The following is a 20646-nucleotide window of genomic DNA, read 5'->3' as shown; positions in this document are numbered from 1 at the left end:
TTGGTACAGATGCAGCCAGTAATTATTTTAATTATGTATGAATAAGATAATTTATGATTCTTATAAGTCTATAGAATGACAGAAAAAAAAGCCCATCACAAGTTCCCACAGCTCACATATCAGTAATACGTTCAAATTCCTTGTTTTCAGTCCAAAATCCAAAGCAATTTAGTGTACACTGATGAAATTGAAAATTCCTAACAGTCTTTAAAATAGGACATGAGATAGTGTTTGTATTTTTTTGCAGCAGATCATCAAATCTAATCAAAAATAATCATTTATCATGGTCTCCAGAAGATAATATAAAAATTACTTTTCATCCAGTGTCACCATCTGATCAGTGGTCCTTACACTTTCATGACGGTATACTTTATTTATAGATTATTTCTAAAATAATAATACTAAACATCCAGACTTTTCATCAGAAAGTTTTCAACATTTCTGTTCACACATGGGTATAGTACGTCTCTGAGGACTCATCACAGCATCAGTTACACTTTGAAATGAATAAACTTAAACCCTCTGGAGTCTGTTGATCTTTGAGTATCTTTTATCAATGGTAACAAGCAGTAACTTTCAAGTCATGTAGAGGTAAGCTGATAACACTGGTTGGAAGGGTCGATGTGGAGTTTTCACACGTCTGAAGGCCATAAAAAAACTAGAAGCTGTGAATTAACATTTCATTAACTTATGGACTCAAACATTCACACAAAAAAAAGGAATGTCTTACCTGAAACATGTTAGATTTCAGGGTAACAATGATTAAAAGGTGCCAAACAGCAGGTAAAATATGAAAATGAGGAAAACAGTAAAATGTTCACCTGGTAGTAAACGAACACCGAAAAACAAAAAAACACCTATGCACATGACATACAAAAGAAGCCTTAAGAGACACATTTAGGTTGGACAGCTTACTTCTAATGAGCTGAGTAGAAAAGATGGTTACCTTGATATGTTTGTGGACACTTTTACAAATCTCCTTTTTATATTTGATAACTCGTTTTTCATTGCCTGATAATTTGGATGAATTTCCTCATTGCCTCACTTTATTCATTCCTTTACAACAGATCAGAAATACAACTGTTGCCAGGACTGTTTTTCACATCTAACTACACAAGTTAAATTTCTGTATGACATTATTTGAACATGGCATGATGTCTTTGAATACATATATGCGATATACGGTATTATACAGGCCAAACCTCTCATAGATCAGCTGATCAGAATCTTTTAGTTGTTCCTCAAACCAAACTGAAAAGAAAGGGTGACCGCACGTTTTCAGCTCTGGCTCCCCGGCTTTGGAACAGCCTTCCTTTTAGTGTTAGATCAGCTGACTCCACTGCAGTTTTTAAACAATGTCTTAAAACCCACTTTTATAGGTTGGCATACTCTTAACTATTTCCTGTTCTTGTTTAATTATTCTAACATTTTATCTGTACTGCAAGTGCATTTCTACTTATTTATAAGATCATTTGTATTGTACCTTTGTGAATTTGTGCTTTTACTGTTTTGTTGGATGCACTGCTGTTGACTATGGGCTATTTTTGATTGATTGTGGGTCATGTGACTTCATTTTTGATTGATTGATTATGGGTCATGTGACCTCAGAGGGTTTGTTCTTTTCTGTGATTTTTTATTGCTATATAAATAAAATTATTATTATTATTATTATACATTCTCCCTATTTTTTATCCAACCATTTCATTTTCTGTAATATGATGAGCATCATAAAGTCATAGCGTAGCTCGACCATGATCATTGCTGCTTTGAATCACCATCGTTCATGTACGTGATCCTACGACACTGTGTCACTGCCCACTTTGCAGCTGTCAGAGTTCAGCTCCCTGTGTCTGTGTGAATCCAGAACAAATGTTTGAGGGGCTGTGATGAAGGGTCATAGGGCTCTGCTCTGTCACGAGTTATTTTAGGAGGATAGTTCCATTGTGGTGTCACTGGTGGACTGGTGATGGAGAGATGGACGGTATATAAGGCACCCCTGGGTCTTCACTGCCACGTTAGGACCGAAGCTACAGACTGGGTGCAAGGTAAGGACTTGATTCTTTTGTATTAAGGTTTCACATTCATAGTTGAGTGATATATTACAACACAGGGTGGTTGATTTATAGTTGTTTAAGTTCCTTTCGGTGTAATTACATTAACCTAATCATGGACATAATGTCAGGACGGAGTCAGTTCCATGTGAGATTTCTAATTCATCTTAAGAAAATTCATAACTTTCCAGTGGTGATTTCCTGTCAGGCAGCTCAGCCTCTGTCTGTCTGTCTGGTGTCTCTATAAAGCCTCTGCTCTGCTCCTGGAATATCACATGCCAGTCCTGTGAGGTGACGGGCTGCTTCTGATACGAGAGGGAGCTGGAATGTCAACGAGAAAATCAGTTTTGGAGGGCATTAGAGTCAAAGTGAGACAAAGACCATCAAAAGTGATGGAGGAGGGAAATCAAAGGCAGAGTTTGTTAGACCGCCAGACAGACAAAAGACTATAAGTAGACAGTTAAAAAGATAATAAAATAATGAGGTTTTAACATCTTTAAATATGTGAATATGTCTCTGAATTGGATTTAACAAGGTGAAAATGTGTAAAAATGACATGATGATTTTCTGTTCATTTGGCAGATTTAAGATTTGTTCTCACCCCTGTACTCCCACTTTGTCATGTTCAATGATCATATTTAAATAACATCTACTGACAGTAACACAGGAACACAGATCTGTGTTCTCATGCGTCTTTAAATGAATGATTACTTGTTTGTTTTTGTTTTTGTTTTTGTTTTTTTAAAGAAAAAATATCTATCCATTATTCATCAAGTCTTATCAAGTGAAGCTTGCTGGAGCTTTATGGGAAAATACTTGACTTCTATCCATTTTATAATTATAAATTAATGGTTGAATATGTTTAATGTATCAGCTAGACTTGAAGTAACTGGCAGAAGATTGAAAAAAATTGTTTGACCAAGTAAAAATATCAAACACTTCTTGCTTCCATTTTCAATCAGCTCCCGTCTCTGTTTCATATCACTTATATTGAATATCTTGTTTAATTGCCACTTGAACATTAAGCCATGGGAGAATACTGAATGGACATTTTGCACTATATCATTTGATTCTGAGCACAGTTAATCAATGGATTTAATTAATAAATGATAATCATCTAAAGCCCAACAACACCAGACCCTGGGGAACAGGTGCTGGGTGTCAAGTGAAACATTTAACCAGAGCCAGATATCAACAGATTGATAGGAACTAACTGAGTGATTCTTTGCGGTCCTATGTCGTTCATTTATTTCCTGTTCCACTAAGATGCCAAACTGGGGCGGAGGAGCTAAGTGTGCAGCCTGTGAGAAGACGGTTTACCATGCAGAGGAGATCCAGTGCAACAGCCGCAGCTTCCACAAGACCTGCTTCATCTGCAGTGAGCAGACGTCTTCTGTCTGAGAGCCAGTGTCATGGTGGACCAGCAGAACCAGAGGGGTTTAACTCTGTAATGCTGCTTCCCTCCACCCCTCCATGTTTATTACTTCCATTTCACTATTTTTTCCCATATTTTCCTTCATATTTCTTCCTTTCTGACCTCATGCCTTTTTTTCCTGTTTCTCACTTTGTATTTTTTGTTTAAAGCAGAAGTAAGCGGAATGTTTGTGTTAATATAAGTCTTAAATAGTTCTATCTTCCGACAGCAATCACTTATAGAGTGTTTGGTCTGAAACACAGGCCTGTCAGTCACTCTGCTCTACTGTAAGCCGAGGAGAAAACTTTCCTTGTATCCTACAACCTTTATCCAATGAGGAGAGAGAACGGCATAAAGGGGCGGTCCTCTCTGTGTGCAGCCAAGGGATGCGCGTGAATGTGGTGACGTAGGGACGAGGGCGGGGGCTGCTAACTCCATCGGCTGACAGGAAGTTAGCCAAAACCACCAGATCGCTTACTTCTGCTTTAATCTTTCTTTTTCTTTCTTTTTGCTTGCTTCTTTCTCCCTCTGTAATGCTTTATATTCTTCTCTCGTGCTTCCCTTCATCCCCCTTTCTCTTTTTCTTTTATTCTTCATCCTCCTGCTGTTGCTTTTCTTTTTCTTTTTTGTTTATTGCACTTAAGCCAACTCTGGTCACCTTCTCTCAGCAGTCATTCATATTTCCCCTTTCTTCCATGTTCCAGTAGTTGTTCCAGATCCTGGTCTGAATTTCGGTTGCCCTCCTGTTGTGATACAGCCAAAACTCTCCGGCCAGCTGCAGCACTCTAATCCACCTCATATAGGTTTACTGTTGTCTGCACAAACACCGAGGTCGCTGACTGCTGGATTGTTCCAGCGGGAGCTCTGAGAGGTCTCTGCGATAAGCTCATCCGTCTGCTAAGTGTTCATCTTTTCTCCAACATTCCCCTCACACTCTCCTCTCGTCCCACAAATAGAAACACATGACCTCTTACTATGTGTAATGCCTCTGCTGACTGATAAAACCTGTTGGATGGGAGCTTTATTTAACCGCCATTACTCCACCATGACACTCCTCAGACCAGTGGGCAAACCGTTTCACCCAGCCAAATATAGCCAAACAATACTGGGTTCAAGTGTGCATATACTTTGTGCTTCTTTCACACAGTGAGCTGCAGAAAGGGGCTGGACAGCACCACAGTCGCAGCACACGAGTCTGAGATTTACTGCAAGTCCTGCTACGGCAAGAAGTATGGGCCAAAAGGCTACGGATACGGGCAGGGAGCTGGAGCTCTGAGCTCTGATCCTCCCGGAGAGAACGCCGACCAGCAGCCTCATGAGTAAGAGTAATGATGATGCACTGCTGGGCTTTTATTAAAGGGTCAGTTTACCCAAATCACAAAGGGACATTTCAGTTTGCTACAACTACTGGTGGTTAGGAGGAGGTTTAATATCCATTTGAACACTAACACCATCATCAAAATCCACCAGTCTTAGGTGAACTTATCCTTTCATTATTGGAAGTAAAGAGAGTTCCCTTCTGAGCACAGTTTATAATCTCTTTTTTCTAGCTCTAAACGAAGACCTTCCGCAACAAACACAAATCCAAGCAAATATTCCCAGAAGTTTGGAGGGTCAGAACGCTGCCCTCGCTGCTCCAAAGCCGTCTACGCCGCAGAGAAGGTGATGGGAGCTGGAAAGGTGAGGACCGTCTGGGCTGGAACATGGACGCTTATTGCAATCCACACATTTCTTAAAAAATCTCAATCCCTCAGTTTTGCTTTCCTGTTACCCCAACACACCAACAGATCAAAATTCAGACTCCAAAGCTCTTTGTTTTGTTTTTCTATTATTATGAGGCGTTTGTCCTCATAATGCCAAACAGAAACTCTGTGTTTAGAAATCTAGAAGCTATTGTTCTGGTTTATTTCATCACCATTTTGGTACATTATCACACTGTCAGTAGCATTATTTATTATGTTTCCAGATCAAAGTGAGGAAAAGTTTAAAGTTGAACTTTATAGCTTATTGAGGTTTGCTTTTATTAATGTGTATGTCTGTCTGTCTGTGTGTGTGTGTGTGTGTGTGTGTGTGTGTGTGTGTGTGTGTGTGTGTGTGTGTGTGTGTGTGTGTGTAGGCCTGGCATAAAACCTGTTTCCGCTGTTTACTGTGTGGTAAAAGTCTGGAGTCAACCACAGTGACAGACAAAGATGGAGAGCTCTACTGTAAAGGTAACCACACACACACACACACACACACACCAGATGTAGTTCATTGTTAACTCAGTATTGTTTTCTGATGTTCTCTTTAGTTTGCTACGCCAAAAACTTTGGGCCAAAAGGATTTGGACTGGGGAACGAAGCCATGTTGGAGGAACGAGAGTGAAGACTGCTTTTAAAAAACCTCAAACTCACATTCAGTGCTACGCTGCAGCTGGTTCCACTCAGAATCTTACACTGAATGATGCTCTGTGACGAGAAGCTGCTACATCAGACATCAATATTCTGTGTAAACCATTATCTTACTACTTCTCTGTTACATTTTTCATGGTTTGTGGTTAATTCTAAATCCACAATAAAAACAGTTTTGATACTTTAAAATGTATCATGAATGGAGTTTGTTTATGGAGACTACCATTTCTAGAAATAAAGGGAAACTGGAAATGCAGCATTGAGACACAGCCTGATGTCCATGTCTTTCATTTCACTGTATCTTCTGGATCTCGCACACAGAAAAGAACTGAACTGATCATCACTATAGAAAATCTTTTTGTTTTCATTATCAATTTGACTTTTGATGATTACAACTACAATTGCCTTGCCCAGCCCTGTTTACAAGTCGATGAAGACTTTCCACCACTGTTACCTCCAGCTGTGAAAAGACAATTAGCCGTGCCTCATCCAGTCAAAGTTAATTATTAATACAACCTTATTTGCATTTATAAATAATTCAGAGCAGTGTTTAATTAGAATAATGAAGGCAACAAGTATTTAACAAATGGAATGTGTGCAGCCGTGCAGAGCTTAGATGTTTTTGTTAAACTTAAATTAGTTATGTTATCTCTCTATATTAAATTAGAGGAGCTGACAAACACATAAGGCAACAGCTGCTCCAGAGAAAGAGCTCAGTTTATTACATTATTTGTGCCTTTGCCCATGAGATGATACGCAACCAACCATGAAAGTGAAAAACATTTTTCCCTTTATGTTTCCAGTGCAGTGTTTTGATTACTGATCATCTGATACCTCAACACACCAAAAACTATGGCATCATGACACTTTTAATAAAAACAAGCAACCAGTTATTTCCTGTAGCAGGGACACCTTAAAATCACCTCAAGACTGAATGTTTGACTAAAATGCAATCAGGAGGTCATGACTGGGGAAAAGAAATTGATAGATTAATCTATAATCGATGTAATCGTTTCTTTCAGCCATACTCAAAATGGTCATCCCAAACACGAATTGATAATATGCCCAAAATGCTATCTAGCCTACACATTATGTAAGATTATATATGAATCCTGTTAGAAATTGTAAAAATTTCATATGACATACATGTCATACAATATAATGCGTATATAATGTTACACAAAACATATTAATCCTGCCTGTCAATACATAGTGGTAAAGTTTGTCAAAGCAATTTTCTGTCTGTAGAATTTCATGATATATTTAATATAGAAGAATACATAATATTATTGAATGGCCCCATCACTAAATTTATGTATCGTGTCATGGGTAGGCTGTACAGTGTGGGAATAAAGGTTGAATTTAATTACACAAACTGTCACAACATTACTACTATTTATCATACTGATGGAAATTTGCTTGGACACACTTTATTATTAAGTGGATTCCAAAATTATATACTCATATCCCCAGAAAGGGAAGACAAACATGTTCTGTGCCCTAAACTGTAAGGCTCAGTGAGAGATTGTCACTGCCACTAGATGTTGCCCTTGACAAAATGCCTTGTTGGTCTCATCTGGCTTCCTTTCACTCTCCATCAGAAAAGCATCATTAAAGAGCAAATAAAAGTGGTCATTAAAGATGTGGCAAAAAGCAGGACTGAATACATTTGTTCACCAACAAAAACAATCCAGCAACAACCATTAACCCGTGTTAGCATTCCTGCTAATAAACAATGTTAACATTAAACCAGCCAATGACAGCAGCACCCTCAAATTTGGGAGGTATTTCGAGGCCCCTGAATCCACACAGAGCGAGTTAAAAAGACAGGCACAACATTGCTTTATTGAAGTATAGTGGTCATTCATTATTTAACACATGCAATCTTACAAAAGCCATAAAACCAAGTGTTTACATATACAAAGATCCTTTTTTCTTCCTGAACAGATGATAAAAAATAGGCTTGATGTGTTCATAAAAAAACAATTCAAAACTTCAATTACAATTTAGGCCTTTAAAGATTCTGTTCAACCCAAATTAAAATGATTGTGATTTTCATTTCACTTACATTGGTCAAGTATAAGGCAGCAGCAGTCTGTACAAAGAGCAACTGAATCCGTATCTACACGTTGCTTTGTGTTTTCCCAACTTCTAACATTGTGTTCTCTCTTCATAAGAGGTCAACACATAAAAAAATAAATAAATAGAATCTGTGCTTTTGGTCCAGAACCACTGTTTAATGTCTGACCCTTGACCCTGAGTGATGAGGTCAGACCATGTCGGGAAGTCCGAACATGTGCTGGTCGCGGCCAGGCGGGTACTGCTGCGTCCAGTCGATGATGGTCGGTTTGAAGAGGCCACAACAACGCAGCTGGAAAAAGGAGACCAGGTTCCGCACCACACCCAAACTGCAAGAGATGATCAGAGATGAGTTTACTTTTAGAACATCATATGCTACATAATTGCTACATTATTATCTTTCTATTTTTAAATACCTGTTGTTTTTTTTTGTTTGTTTTTTATGACTGGAAATTCACTTCAAATTGCCGAACTGCTCAATGATGGGAAATGATCTATTCCAAATTTCACTAAATGAAACTGGATGGGTTAGTTTTAAAACTTCAGAGAGGGTGATTGGCTTTGGTTTCCTCACCATGGATACTATCTACACCCAGAGCTGTCAGAAAAAAAGCACAGAGTATTCTCAGAGACAGATACCACCCAGCTCAGGCTCTGTTCCAGTGGGTGGACTCTGGCTACACCGCAGGCTGGAGAGCATCACTGCTCACAGGGCCCGCCTCCATAAAAGCTTTTATCCATCAGCTGTCAGATTAGTGGCACAGGACATAAAGAGGGACTGAACCACACCAGGCCATAACCTCACACCTACACACACCACACAACTGATCTTAATGTGCACTACCTTTTTTTGTACCTTTTTGTCCGTTTGCTCTTGCATTATTCTATTTATGTATGATTAGGCATGGTCCTTTGCGCCTTTTCTTTTATGTCTTTTATATAATTGAAATTTTTAACTGTGTGTTTTGTCTCTTGACTCAGGGAAACACACAAGAGAAGAGAAGAGAAGAGAAGAGAAGAGAAGAGGAGAGGAGAGGAGAGGAGATTTTGGGCACACTGACTGATGCCTTGGAGACTATCTAGACTTGAACATCAACGTGTACATTCACACGACTCAGGAGACATTTGCAAACATGGGCTTACATGTGTTCAGTGATTAAGGTCCTGATCCTATATCCACATTGATATCAGTGATAAATCAGAGCAAATGAGATGTTCATTATCACACAGGGCCTTGACTGAAAAGCGTAACACTCCTGTAGCATCATACTGTAATTGCCACACAGCAATCTCACAATTAACTGCACTAATCCCCTGATATTAACTACTACCAACTGAAACACAGCACATGGTATTATAGAGCTGCACTGAAGTGTGGAAGAACACAATACTTTTGTTTTTAAGGACTGACATGCAAAGCAGCTTGTAGTCAAACCACAATTAAGCTGTAAATTGTAATACTCAAATTGCAGTAAACAATAAACCCTAACCCACTAATGAGCAACTCACTTATATGGATTCTGTTTCAGAGAGACGGGCTGTCGGAGCTTCCTCTGGTGAAACGTCAGAGTCGACCGCTCAGCTGTGGTCAGTCCCAGGAAGGCAATCTGAACACAAAACACACAAGTCAACACAAGGACTGGGACGACATTTGTTGTGTGTATAAACACAGCAGATCAATAAGGAGAATTCCACGACTGTACAAAGTGATTGTGATATTTTACAAAGGCAAGAAAACATTAGTCGTCTCCATTTATGTTCAAATTTGGTCAGATTCTCCTCTTATTACGTATATATAATAAACAAAGACAATCTATTATCACTCATATCAAAGAAGTCACTATATTTTTCTTGTACACATTGAATACATTATTCAAACATTCACAGTGCAGGCAGGAAAAAAGTTACGCAAACTGTCAATAAATGGAGATGATTTCAATCTGCAGACGTCCAACTGAGATGACTCCAAAAAGCATGCAAAATGATCAGTAACTAGTTTAGAGTAACAGTCAAAGGCTCAAAGGGGTCAGTGGAGCTGAATATCGTCATACACACACACTACACACAGTCCATTGTACATGGCTGCCTGGAGCACGGTGTCCTGCTATGGACAGTGTGGAGGAAGCTGCTGCTCTCCACTCACTGTGACCGATTCCCCACAAGTGGTGCTTCAAAACTGATGAGACTAAAGTTGACTGTCACCTGGTGAAGCTGCAGTACGAGCATCAAGCCGGACCAGCAGGAGTGGTAGAAAGCCAGGATGAAGATGCAGAGCACCCAGGGAGAACAGCCGACCAGGCCGGAGACCACGCCCCACAGGCCCTGCTCCTCATAGTGCAGCTCACAGTGAGTCGACCAGTCTGGAAGAGCACACACAGCACAGACATGTTATCTGTGTATCTAGTGTTAAATGCAAAACAGAAATGTCAGACACTGTGAGTACAATATATGTTGATTCACTCACAAATGATACTCCCATAGAACATCCAGGCTCCCATCAGCAGGAGGGACAGCATGAAGAGGATGAAGTAGTGATGGTTCCTCGCTCCTGGAACAGAAGAACAAGGTGGGAAAAATGACGCTTCTGCTACAACTCACTGCAGAGGAAGTAAAAGCTGATACTTCACCATAAAAACGTGTCAAATCCTAATTAAGAGAAAATGAAAATGTGACATCTTCATACAATGAATTACTGAACTCTATTATACATAAATAAATCTATAATTACCGGTAAATGAATTATATACTGAAAAAGTTTAAATTTTCAGCTGTTCCAGTATCAATGTGTTTTTTTTTATTTTAAACTTCCGCTGATCAATCTGTATTTCATTTGCTCACTATCAAATTTGAATATAAACACAGACTGTGTGCGGAAAAGATCTCTAGTGGAGTTTTCAACATTGAACATTTTCAACTTTGAACTATGCAAATTAAATAGTAACAATCTGAAACATACATTGTTAATGTCGAGGCCAGAAACATTTTCAGTTACTAAAATCACACATTAATGACTGTTCATCCTTTAAGTTTGTATTCTCAAACTAGATAGGATTTGAATGCTGGTGTGTCTCCTGGGAACTTGTAACTTTGGTGTGTCATACCAATGCAGCTGTTGGTCCAGATGGAGTGGTGGTCCTGCTTTGCCACACAGGCGTCACAGGAGAAGCAGTGGTTTGCTCTCATTGGTTTCTTAATCTGTCGACAGCAGAGGAGGTTGTTACTGTGTGTGTTGATTAAAAGTGTTAGAAAATGTGACGGTTCTGTGTTCAGAGCTTCACCATGCAAGACGTGCAGAATATCCTGGGGTCCAGACAGCCGGCTTCAGCCAACACCAGCACATTCTGACAACACAAGAGCAAAAGTTCCGCTCAGTTGAGCTTAAAACAATCACGTGGAAGATAAGGTTATCGTAATGTATTACCATTTTCTTCTCCTCTTCAGTTGCCTTGACAAAGCCAGGGTCTGTCTTGCAGGTGCGGAGGTAGTAATAGAGCAGAGCAGTGGCATTCAGAGTGAACAGAACCTGAACAGTGGCGCTGGGTCCATGTGAAGTTTTACGTCAAGAAAAAATTAAACAAGACATCAGACTCCAAGAGAGTCATCTGCTGAGTTTGCTGGCATCAAAGTGATCAAAGATGAATGGGATAGTTAAACATTTTGGCAAATCCGCCTATTGCCATAATTCCTATATTCATAGCAGTAGGTTCATTACCTTTAATTATTGGTGCATGTTGTTTTGAGATCTGCGGGGCAGAGACGCCAGCTGCTCAGCAAACAGTACGCAGGTGAACGGTACAGGTCCCCTGTCCCTCAAAACTTCACCACGCTATGAAATAATAATGTAACATTACAAGATGGAGTTGTTTTCGAGGCAAATGAAAAGCCGGAACTACATTTCAGAAACAACTGCTGGCTGGAATGATTTCGAAAGCGTAAGTAGTTCCTATTATCTGCTTCATGTGTCGTGATGTTACATGATGTTACATGATTATTTCATAGCGTGGCGAATGTGCAAGTCACAACTTCTCCACCAGAGTGTTTTGAAGTTGTTGGATTGTGTATTTGATGAATTTGATGAGGGACAGGGCAGGCACCTATACTGTTCACCTCCATTGTGTTCGCTGAGCAGCTCACGTCTCTGCCCCGCAGATTTGCTAAAATGTTGAACTATCCCTTTAACACAAATATCAGTCTCATAACTTTTGTGCTGCAGAGAGATGTTTTCTTTTAAGAGAGGATATCAGGCAGGAACCAGAGGCACCAAGTGACGATCATCCAGAAGATTGAAGCCATGAGGGCTGTAGCTGGTAGGAGTGTTTGAAAGGCTGGAGTCGGGAAATTCCTGTTTAGGAAACAATAATTGTAGTTAAACAAAAAACAAGCAAGTGGAGCACATTTGCATGTAATTCAGAACAGTCATGAGAACAGCTCAGTGGAAACATGTCTTCACCTTGTGGCCAGATTCATCACACCTATGGCGCAGGCCAGCAGGATCCCTTTGAGCAACCAGGACTCTGAGTTCATATCAACTATAGCGCCCAAACTCCCAAACAATGCAGTGCAGAGCAAAAACTGCAGAATGACCTGGAAAAATGCAAAGGGGTATTTGCATTTTTTGTACATGGGCAACCAGGAGATTTAAATCTGTAATTTGAGATGGCGTGTCGGTGTACCCTGTATCTGGTGACGAGCCGCAAGCAGCGCGAGTTGGAACGAATCCTCTCCTGCTTGACGTGGTTGAGCATGTGGATGAGCAGCGGGCTGTGGACCTGGTGGGCCAAATCGATGGGCGTGTGACCCTGAGGAGGAAGAATGAGAAATACCAGGGAGACTTCAATCATTATTGATTCAAAGTGTGAGGTAATACATGTGTGATGCTTTAAAAAACACTGCAGGTAACTAAACTGACAAATTATGTTCTGTCAAGTATGTTTTCAAGTATGTCTTAAAATGAAAACAGATAAGTGTTTTAGTTCTACATTAGAAATGGTCTCCGTCCGTAATATCACACTCACATACATTCACATGGCCTAATCTATAGCTGGTTGCTTAGTTGCAGAAAAGAGTTAGGATAAGAGTGACCCCATCAAGGAGTAGGGTTGGGCATCGTTTAGATTTTAGCGATTCCGATTCTGATTCCGATTCTCTATATCGATTCCGGTTCTAAACGATTCTCGATTCCGATTCTTTGAGGTGCAGGTCAACAGGTCACAACTTATTTCACAGGATATTTTTTTATTTGACAAACTCTTCACACAGGCCATTTTTGCATGCATGCTTGGACTTCAAACATACATCTTACACAGCTTGTAAGACCTCCAAAAGGCCTCCAAAAATAGATTTTGCCAACTATGGTATTCAATTAAAAGGGAGGGTCCCTAACTGTAACTATAAAACTGAAACTTGGCAAGCAGTCTAACATACAAAGAGCTGCAGAACAGGTGAATGTATATGCAACAAAATAAAAACACTGGAGCAGTCATGATGACAAATCAAAAACAGTTTTTGTTTAAGAAGATAATCATGTCTGCCTTCTCAGGCTGAGGAGGTCTGTACACTAGTGACGCGCGGTGCGGGTCAAGAAATGTTTACTTTATTTGCGGTGCGGGGCGCGGTGGGGCGGGTCATTAAAAACACTGATGATGAAGTCCAGAGTGTGTTATCAGGGGCGCGCTGATGTTGACGGGAAAAGCCGGCGGAGGTGTGAGGGAACCGGGTGAGACGGCGGCTGGGAGCATCAGCAGAGCGGGTTGGTTTCACTGAGAGGAGAGAGCAGAGCGGGGGGTCTGCTCTCTGCTCTCTCCCTCTCGCAGAGCGGGGAGAGAGAGAGGAGGCGGCGGCCGCGGCTGCTGCACTCGCTGCACTGTGACTCTCCCACTCCTCACGAGCTCCACACTGACAAGCTACCGGCAACACAGCGCCTCTGTCTGCCCTTTCAAAGTAAAAAGCCGCTGTATGACGTTTAATAGCAGCGGGGAATCGGGGATGGTTGTGAAAATAGATGCGGTGGTGCGGGGCGGGTCAAATTACTTCAAACTAGTGCGAGCGGAGTAAAACAAACAGTGCGGACATTTAGGAACCGATAAAAAGGATCGAAATGCAAACGGCTTCTTAACGATTCCGGAACCGGACGTTAGGAACCGGTTCCTATTTGGAACCGTTTTTCGGTGCCCAACCCTATCAAGGAGTGGGTGTCATTGTTTCCAAAGGTCTCTGACTAAAGCGCAACCAAACAAAAACAGATTCAGCAGTGTGTCCAAAGGTCTCAGTGTCTCAGGGCCTGAAAACTGTGGAGTAGTGTGAGACAATGATTCCAGTTAGGCAATATAAATTTAAAAAAAACAACAACTGAGAATCCTTTTATGTGTTAACCCCTTCATCATCACAACAAAGTGCTTGATACAGTCACTCCTGATGCCAAATGGTCACAAAGTCCACGGATGTCCAGCAGCATCCTTTTTTTTTTTGATGAGCATCTGGGTTGATTTAGGGCTGACACCTACTGTATAGCAATTATTGTTATTGCAGCGTGAGTTGTGTTAAGCTCACATTGATGTTGTCTGCGTCCACACTGGCCCCGGCCTCCAGCAGGATGTGGGCGGCGTCTACGTTTCCTGCCAGCACGGCGCAGTGCAGCGGGGTGTTCCTGTTCACTTTGTCCACGGCACTCGCAGAAGCATTATTCTTGATTAAGAAGTTAGTGGGTTCAGGCCTAGGATAGAAAAACAACATCTTTGAGATAATACATGATACTAGTGATGACGAGGTTGTGGTTTGTAATCAGCACTTAACCAACCCTCTCAAGTTTCTGGAGGAAATACAATCCAGACCAAAAGTATTTCCCTTTCAAGCTCTAAGCTTCAGCGCATTCAATTTTAATTTTACTGCGAGCCCAAGTCATTTGGATGGGCAGAAAGTTTTTTGTATGGAAAAGTAAAAACTGCTCAAGACAAGAATGCTCTCCAGGATGTGGGCACACATGTTTCCTTCTCAACCAGCAAGTGAAAGCTTCATGAGCCCAACCACAGAGGATCCACCAACAGACGTAAACCCCTGGTAAACCTCAACAACAGACAGAGCAGGCCACAGCTCTCCAAGACACAAATAAAGTCTCCCTCGGTCTGAACTGTATTACTTTTATTTTACAGTTTGTTCACATTGTAAGTAGGTTCAAAAATAGATTTTTTATTAATAATGGAATGAGTGAGGAGCTAGTCAAGTGCATCCTTTTTAAAACTAGACTGGATTGGCAAAATGGAAATGGAAAACTACATTTGCATTTGTGAGTGAGAAAAGTGCAACAACTGCAACATTTTTGGGGCAGAAAAAAAGTACCACAGAGAAAGGAAAAACTTGTTCTTTGGCTACACGCTGATTCAGACACACTACAAAATCTTCATTATATTCATCCAGTGTCAATGTCAAAGATTTAGCTGTTTACTATGTTTACTTTACATGAGTGGGGTTTGAAGCACATCTGTAAAAGGAGCAGGATGCTCACCCAATAATCTTCTGGGCTGCTAACATCAGTGGTGTCTGTCCATTGCTGTCAGGTCCATCAACTTCCTGAAGAAAAAAGAAGAAGAAAAGGAAAACAAAAAACAAGAGACAGAAAACATTAACCAACCAAGAAGAAATATATGTAATAAAAAAAATCTCTTTTTCTGCAGCAGACCTGTCCTTTAGCCATCAGATAAGCTGCTATGGCCATATGCTGGAAGAGGATGGCCAGGTGGAGAGCACGGTAACCTTCTCCATCAGCTATGCAGGGATCTGCTCCATATCTCATCAGCTGGATCACCATAGAGAGGTGGCCCTGCCTGTGATGGACAAAACAAAACAGAAGTCAGTGATCTAACATATCAACCCTGCTTTCATATTTGTAAGAACTGGGGATGCATTAGAGATGTGCTTTTGAATCCATTTTTAGTAATAAATATAAAAGAAATATATAATCTACATTTGATTCATTAAAATTTGACAACGCTCAACCCTAGATACCAATCTGTTGACAGTCCTGCAGTCACCTTATGGCCCAGTGGAGAGGAGTAGAGTTCAGGTCTCCTCCAAGCTGGTCAATGATTGCCCCTTTAGAAATATAGTACCTGTAAGACAACAGCAGGGCAGAGAGAGCACATCAATGTCAAAACAAATCTGTATCAACACTTTGTGACGTTTCATAGTGGTTCTGCTTATATTTAGTTAACTTTTCCTCCATATCTGGACGTTTTTGTGTTGCTTGCTGTATAATATTTCTCAAACCACGAGATTGAGCTCAGCCTCTCTTGACTATAAAAAATCAAATACTTCACATCCCCACAAAATGACTGACTTTGTTTTCATTTGATTTTCAACTGACAACAGCACCTCCAACCCACTTCAGGTATTATATTTGACCAAATTTCACCTAAATTAAGCAAACAGAAGCCAAGAACTGTCTCCAAACATGACTGACATGAACATGGACCTTGCAATTCAGTCTAAATCGAAATGCAAACAAGACCCATGATTATCTATTCCTTATGTGCCTCCTCGATGTCAGCTGCATCAAGACAAAGAAAAAAGGGAATATCCGCACACTGAATTAAAGCTCCCATTTATTGGATAGCCTACTTCGGTCGAAATGTTGTAAGCAAGTAGGCTATCCAATAAATGGGAGCTTTAATTCAGTGTGCAGATATTCCCTTTTTTCTTTGCAATTATCCTGATTGTCCGGCACCTGGCCTAAAATAGGCATTGGATGTGCGCATGACCACCCTGCTTTTTTAGCTGTACCGAGACAGACATGATATTTGGATGTCATACTTGACCAGCTCTGAGCGGTTGTTGATGGCCGCCCAGTGCAGTAGAGACACATTCTCTTTGTCCGGCTGCCTGACGTCGTATCCTGCATCCACCAGCTCCTTACAGCGCTCCAGGATCCCAAACCTGAGAGGATCACAAGAAAGAAGAACTTTTTTAACACACGTAACATTTTTTTTATGCACTAACACTTTTAACATAATAATATTATCAATCATTTTTATTAATAATAATGAAGATTTAAATTCGACTATGCTCCGAACTAATGATTAAAAAGAACACAGCAAATAACTAAAACACAGAGCAGAGCCCGACACCAAAATGCAGAAACCTATTGCTGAAACCAACCTACTGCTAGATCAGAAACTATGCTGCTCAGCAGGTTCATTGTAAATACTTTCTGTGTGCGTGGGTAAAGAAAATCTCAGCACTTATACATAATGCTACAGTGAACAAACAGTGAGATGAATGGACAGAAAGAAGTGACTCTGCCGATTCTTTTCTTTTTTTTTCTGTCTCATAAGAAACGTGACCTTTGCTCAGCTGCACTTCAACAGTTGCTGCTCTGCCCAAACTATAACTAAAGAATCATCAGCCTCTGACTGTGACTTAAACACAGAGCTCGACACCCTTTGTGCATTCCTTCAATATCACTGTTCACCCCCTACGCAAACACATTGATCAAATACCAGTCAAGGCCAGGAACAGCCAGTCGTGACTCGGTGTGTCGTCACCTCTGTGTAACACGGTTTTAATACATTTGAATCTCGCCTTTTTCCACCACAAGGTACACACGGTACTCAACACCACTCACTTTTGTTTACATGTACTACTTCTGCTATCATGACATTATCTTCAGGACACATTAAATATTAGTTATATTAAAAGGAGGCTTAACAGAGGCTTAACACCTCCGCCTCTTCAACTGACCATGCTGTGGTATTCTGGGTTGCTAAGTGATAGGCAAAGCAGAATAACAGACCATGGACACAGTGCACTGTTGCTTGGCTGTTTAGAAATGTTCAGCACCGGGTATTAGGTAAGTATCCTCAACTTTTTACATGATGGAAAACCAACAAAAAATAAGTAGAATTTCAGCAATAACTGAAATAACCTTTTGAGGCATTTAAATATGAGGTTACTAGTTTCTATAAATCTACATTTGAACATGATGAATGATTGTTTGAGGACCTTTTAGACCTGACTGGTTTTTGTCCTGTTTGACCCTGTGGTAGGGATGCTTCAACTTCTTATTTCACGTTTTATCCAGCAGATTCAGATGAAGACATAGTAGTGATTCAAAAATGCCACAGAGAAATGTTAATGTTCTGCATCAATCTGACAAATGCGACAACACAGGAGGCAGAGAAGTAGCCGCCACACACTGAGTGTCCATGTCTGACAGACAACTAAAAGTCCACCACTCTTACTGTGTTGCCTTCACAATGTCCCAGCTGCTGCTGTCGTCCATGTGTGACCGTTTCTTCGGCTGCTGAGTCTGCTCTGCAGTTTGGCCGAACGGGCCATGAAAAGCTGGCATGAAGGGGTTCCCCATCCCGCCGAACGCAGCCGCCCTCGGCCCGTGGCTGTGTCCATGGCCTCCGTGTCCGTGGTGACAGCTGTCACGCACGTGGCTGTGATCCTGCCACACAAAGGAAACACACAGATTTGGTCCAACATGGTCCCCATGGAAACGTCAAACTGGCAGAACATTGTAACATTGTTGATTTATGTCAGTCAGAGAGTCATTACACCCCCAAGGCCTGTAAGGGGCAAAGTTATTTGAGTTGTATTAAGAAAGGAGGAGTCACTCTGAAAAATAGGTGATAATTACGTATTATTATTATTATTTTTTTTTTTTCCTGTCATTGACGTTGGTGAGTGTTGAACTCAGGGGTGAACCACACCAGCTGTTTTTCAACATCTGATATATCCGTCAGTCCAGATGTTGATGTTGATGGTAGACCCATGACAGGCTGCTGCCATAATACAGACAGATGGCTCACCTAACATATGGCTAATGCTAAGCTGTCTGGCTTCAATAGCATGAACAAGTGGATGTGGATGAAAACAGGCAGCCCGGTGAGAAGTAGCCGAGACAATTATGAAACATCAGGGCTCCAGACTGCCCCTAAATGGGGGCATTTTTTTTTTTTACAACGGTGAAATGTGGAAGGGCCCGGCGATTTAAAGAATCAGGAATCTGTCAATACATGTGTCAGGCCAATGTGCATGAGGATCATGAATGAAAAGGAAATGTGACTTACATTTCCTTTTCAGAAATTAGGGGTGCGCCCCTAATTTTTCTGCTTGCGCTCCTAACAATTTTAGTTAGGGGCCACTGTGCTCCTAGTAGAAAATGTTAGTCTGGAGCCCCTAACATGTTGAAAATGTTGTTTTTCACTGGACTGTATATACTTCAGTATATTTTGAAACATATAGGCTACACTGTACAAAATGAAATATTTTTACTTTAAAACTATATTCTATAATCAGTTTGTGAGACGTGATGCTTTCCATTTATGAGAATTGTTAAGTTATAAGAAGTCTCTGTCTCATTCATATATTTATGAAATGAACAACTCAATAAAACACTATCAAATGTACAATTTTATTTACATAATGACCACCTTTATTTTTGATACAGTAAGGCTATTTTATGAGATAAGGATATGTTTTTAAACAACAGTCAGCTGTCCAACACAGACTGATGTGTTGCTCTGCTCACTGTGGTCATTTCCACTGTAAAACTGAAACTGCAGGACAAAATCCAGTCCTCTTTCCAAGACAAAAACATACTGTAAATGTGTATTAAGTCAATGAGTTATCCATATACATAATTGTACAACTCAGAGATTTGACCAAGAGCAGGTCATTCCGCTCATCTGAAGATACAGAGGTCAGCCTCGAGCTTTTATCTCCTCCAGACTGGACTGTCTCAATTCTCTGGTGTCAGCAAACCAAAACATCCAGGTACTGCAGCTTCACACAGCAAGCTGCCATGGTTGCTCTAAAGGAAATACTTCTTCACATCACCCCACCCCTTCCTCCCCACCCATCACTGGTTATCTCAGAGTTAGTACAACTGAATCATTTGAAGATTTGACATATCTGTGCTATGCTAACCCCAGTGGGACCACTGCAGCCCAACAGGGGAACCACTGACTGACTGACGAAATACAGACAGGAAATTGTGCAGTAAAACGGTGCGATATTATGAGAACCTGCAAAGAAGTTTATATAAGGTTACAGGAAGAACAATTATGGATCAGCAGAATCTGGTTGTATTTTCAGACGTGCACCTGACTGACGTTTGTTTCCAAAGAAAATGAAAACACGTGAACGTCGACCTACATGAGCAAGGGTAATGGCTACAGTGCAAGGAAATGGTTAAACACGCTTCATCATCATCATCCTCCTCCTCCTCCTCATCATCATGTCAATCAGACGGATCTTTCCGTAACGTGACGTCAATGGCCATATACGAGGAGAAAATTGTCTTGTTAATGTTAAATCTGACTGATGAATTAGTTATCTCGTGCTACTGACACCGTGTGATTAGCAGCTGGCTGACGTCACCCACGTTAACCAGCAGACCAACTGACAGCTCGTTCGTGGCGATGTGTTATCAGTCCGTCGGAACAGGTTATTCCGCCTTACAGCAACTTACCGCCGAGACACTAATAAAACGGCGAGCTAGCTCGTCAATGCTAACAACTACCTGCGGTGACAGTGGAATAAGGATGTAAAAAAAAAACAAAGCACCAGCCAGGTGTGTAGCGCGTGAGCCAGCAGCTCCCCGCACGAGCCGGACGACGGCAGCAGGTAACAACCATAAAGCGACTTACATTGCCGTCCCCAGGCCAGTCCATCTTGTTGTGGAGGAACGAAGAGAAAGTTCCTGTAGCCG

General features: G+C 40.9%; 2 protein-coding genes across 3 annotated transcripts; one reads left to right on the top strand and one right to left on the bottom strand.

Moving 5' to 3' along the window:
• The first annotated feature begins 2012 nt into the window (after positions 1-2012).
• csrp3 (cysteine and glycine-rich protein 3 (cardiac LIM protein)) lies at positions 2013-5833 on the top strand. The gene is made up of 6 exons (XM_085771071.1): positions 2013-2045; positions 3318-3429; positions 4613-4784; positions 5016-5145; positions 5582-5675; positions 5756-5833. Exons 2-6 carry the CDS (start codon positions 3318-3320, stop codon positions 5827-5829), a joined length of 582 nt encoding a protein of 193 aa, XP_085627197.1. The 5' UTR covers positions 2013-2045; the 3' UTR covers positions 5830-5833.
• A 1840-nt stretch (positions 5834-7673) lies between these two features.
• zdhhc13 (zDHHC palmitoyltransferase 13) lies at positions 7674-20616 on the bottom strand. 2 transcript variants are annotated; one of them, XM_085771058.1, is made up of 17 exons: positions 20458-20616; positions 18167-18378; positions 16740-16862; positions 15962-16039; positions 15610-15754; positions 15436-15500; positions 14484-14646; positions 12608-12733; positions 12385-12518; positions 12176-12276; positions 11356-11480; positions 11213-11275; positions 11036-11129; positions 10399-10482; positions 10137-10294; positions 9444-9541; positions 7674-8263 (listed from the first exon to the last, which is right to left on the bottom strand). In XM_085771058.1, exons 2-17 carry the CDS (start codon positions 18289-18291, stop codon positions 8125-8127), a joined length of 1821 nt encoding a protein of 606 aa, XP_085627184.1. In that variant the 5' UTR covers positions 18292-18378; positions 20458-20616; the 3' UTR covers positions 7674-8124. The 2 variants fall into 2 exon arrangements, with proteins under 2 accessions (XP_085627184.1, XP_085627176.1); XM_085771050.1 differs by having other exon boundaries at positions 20585-20616.
• Between the last annotated feature and the right edge of the window lie 30 nt (positions 20617-20646).

This window comes from Trachurus japonicus, chromosome 3, assembly GCF_045865225.1.
Source record: "Trachurus japonicus isolate A0001 chromosome 3, Traja_1.0".
Classification (NCBI taxonomy): domain Eukaryota; kingdom Metazoa; phylum Chordata; class Actinopteri; order Carangiformes; family Carangidae; genus Trachurus; species Trachurus japonicus.
Note: the sequence above shows the minus strand (reverse complement) of the source record. Positions and strands in the feature narration are given on the sequence as shown.

What these genes read in the sequence shown, in the direction of transcription:
- zdhhc13 (XM_085771050.1), bottom strand. Translation starts at nt 20,608, where the DNA reads ATGGACTGGCCTGGGGACGGCAAT. An exon ending in ATCTGATGGCTAAAGGACAG is followed by an intron (nt 15,501 to 15,609) that starts GTCTGCTGCAGA and finishes TTTTTTCTTCAG; the next exon opens with GAAGTTGATGGACCTGACAG. An exon ending in CTGGACCAACAGCTGCATTG is followed by an intron (nt 10,483 to 11,035) that starts GTATGACACACC and finishes CTTCTGTTCCAG; the next exon opens with GAGCGAGGAACCATCACTAC.
- csrp3 (XM_085771071.1), top strand. Translation starts at nt 3,318, where the DNA reads ATGCCAAACTGGGGCGGAGGAGCTAAGTGTGCAGCCTGTGAGAAGACG. An exon ending in CAAGACCTGCTTCATCTGCA is followed by an intron (nt 3,430 to 4,612) that starts GTGAGCAGACGT and finishes TCTTTCACACAG; the next exon opens with TGAGCTGCAGAAAGGGGCTG. An exon ending in TGGAGAGCTCTACTGTAAAG is followed by an intron (nt 5,676 to 5,755) that starts GTAACCACACAC and finishes TGTTCTCTTTAG; the next exon opens with TTTGCTACGCCAAAAACTTT.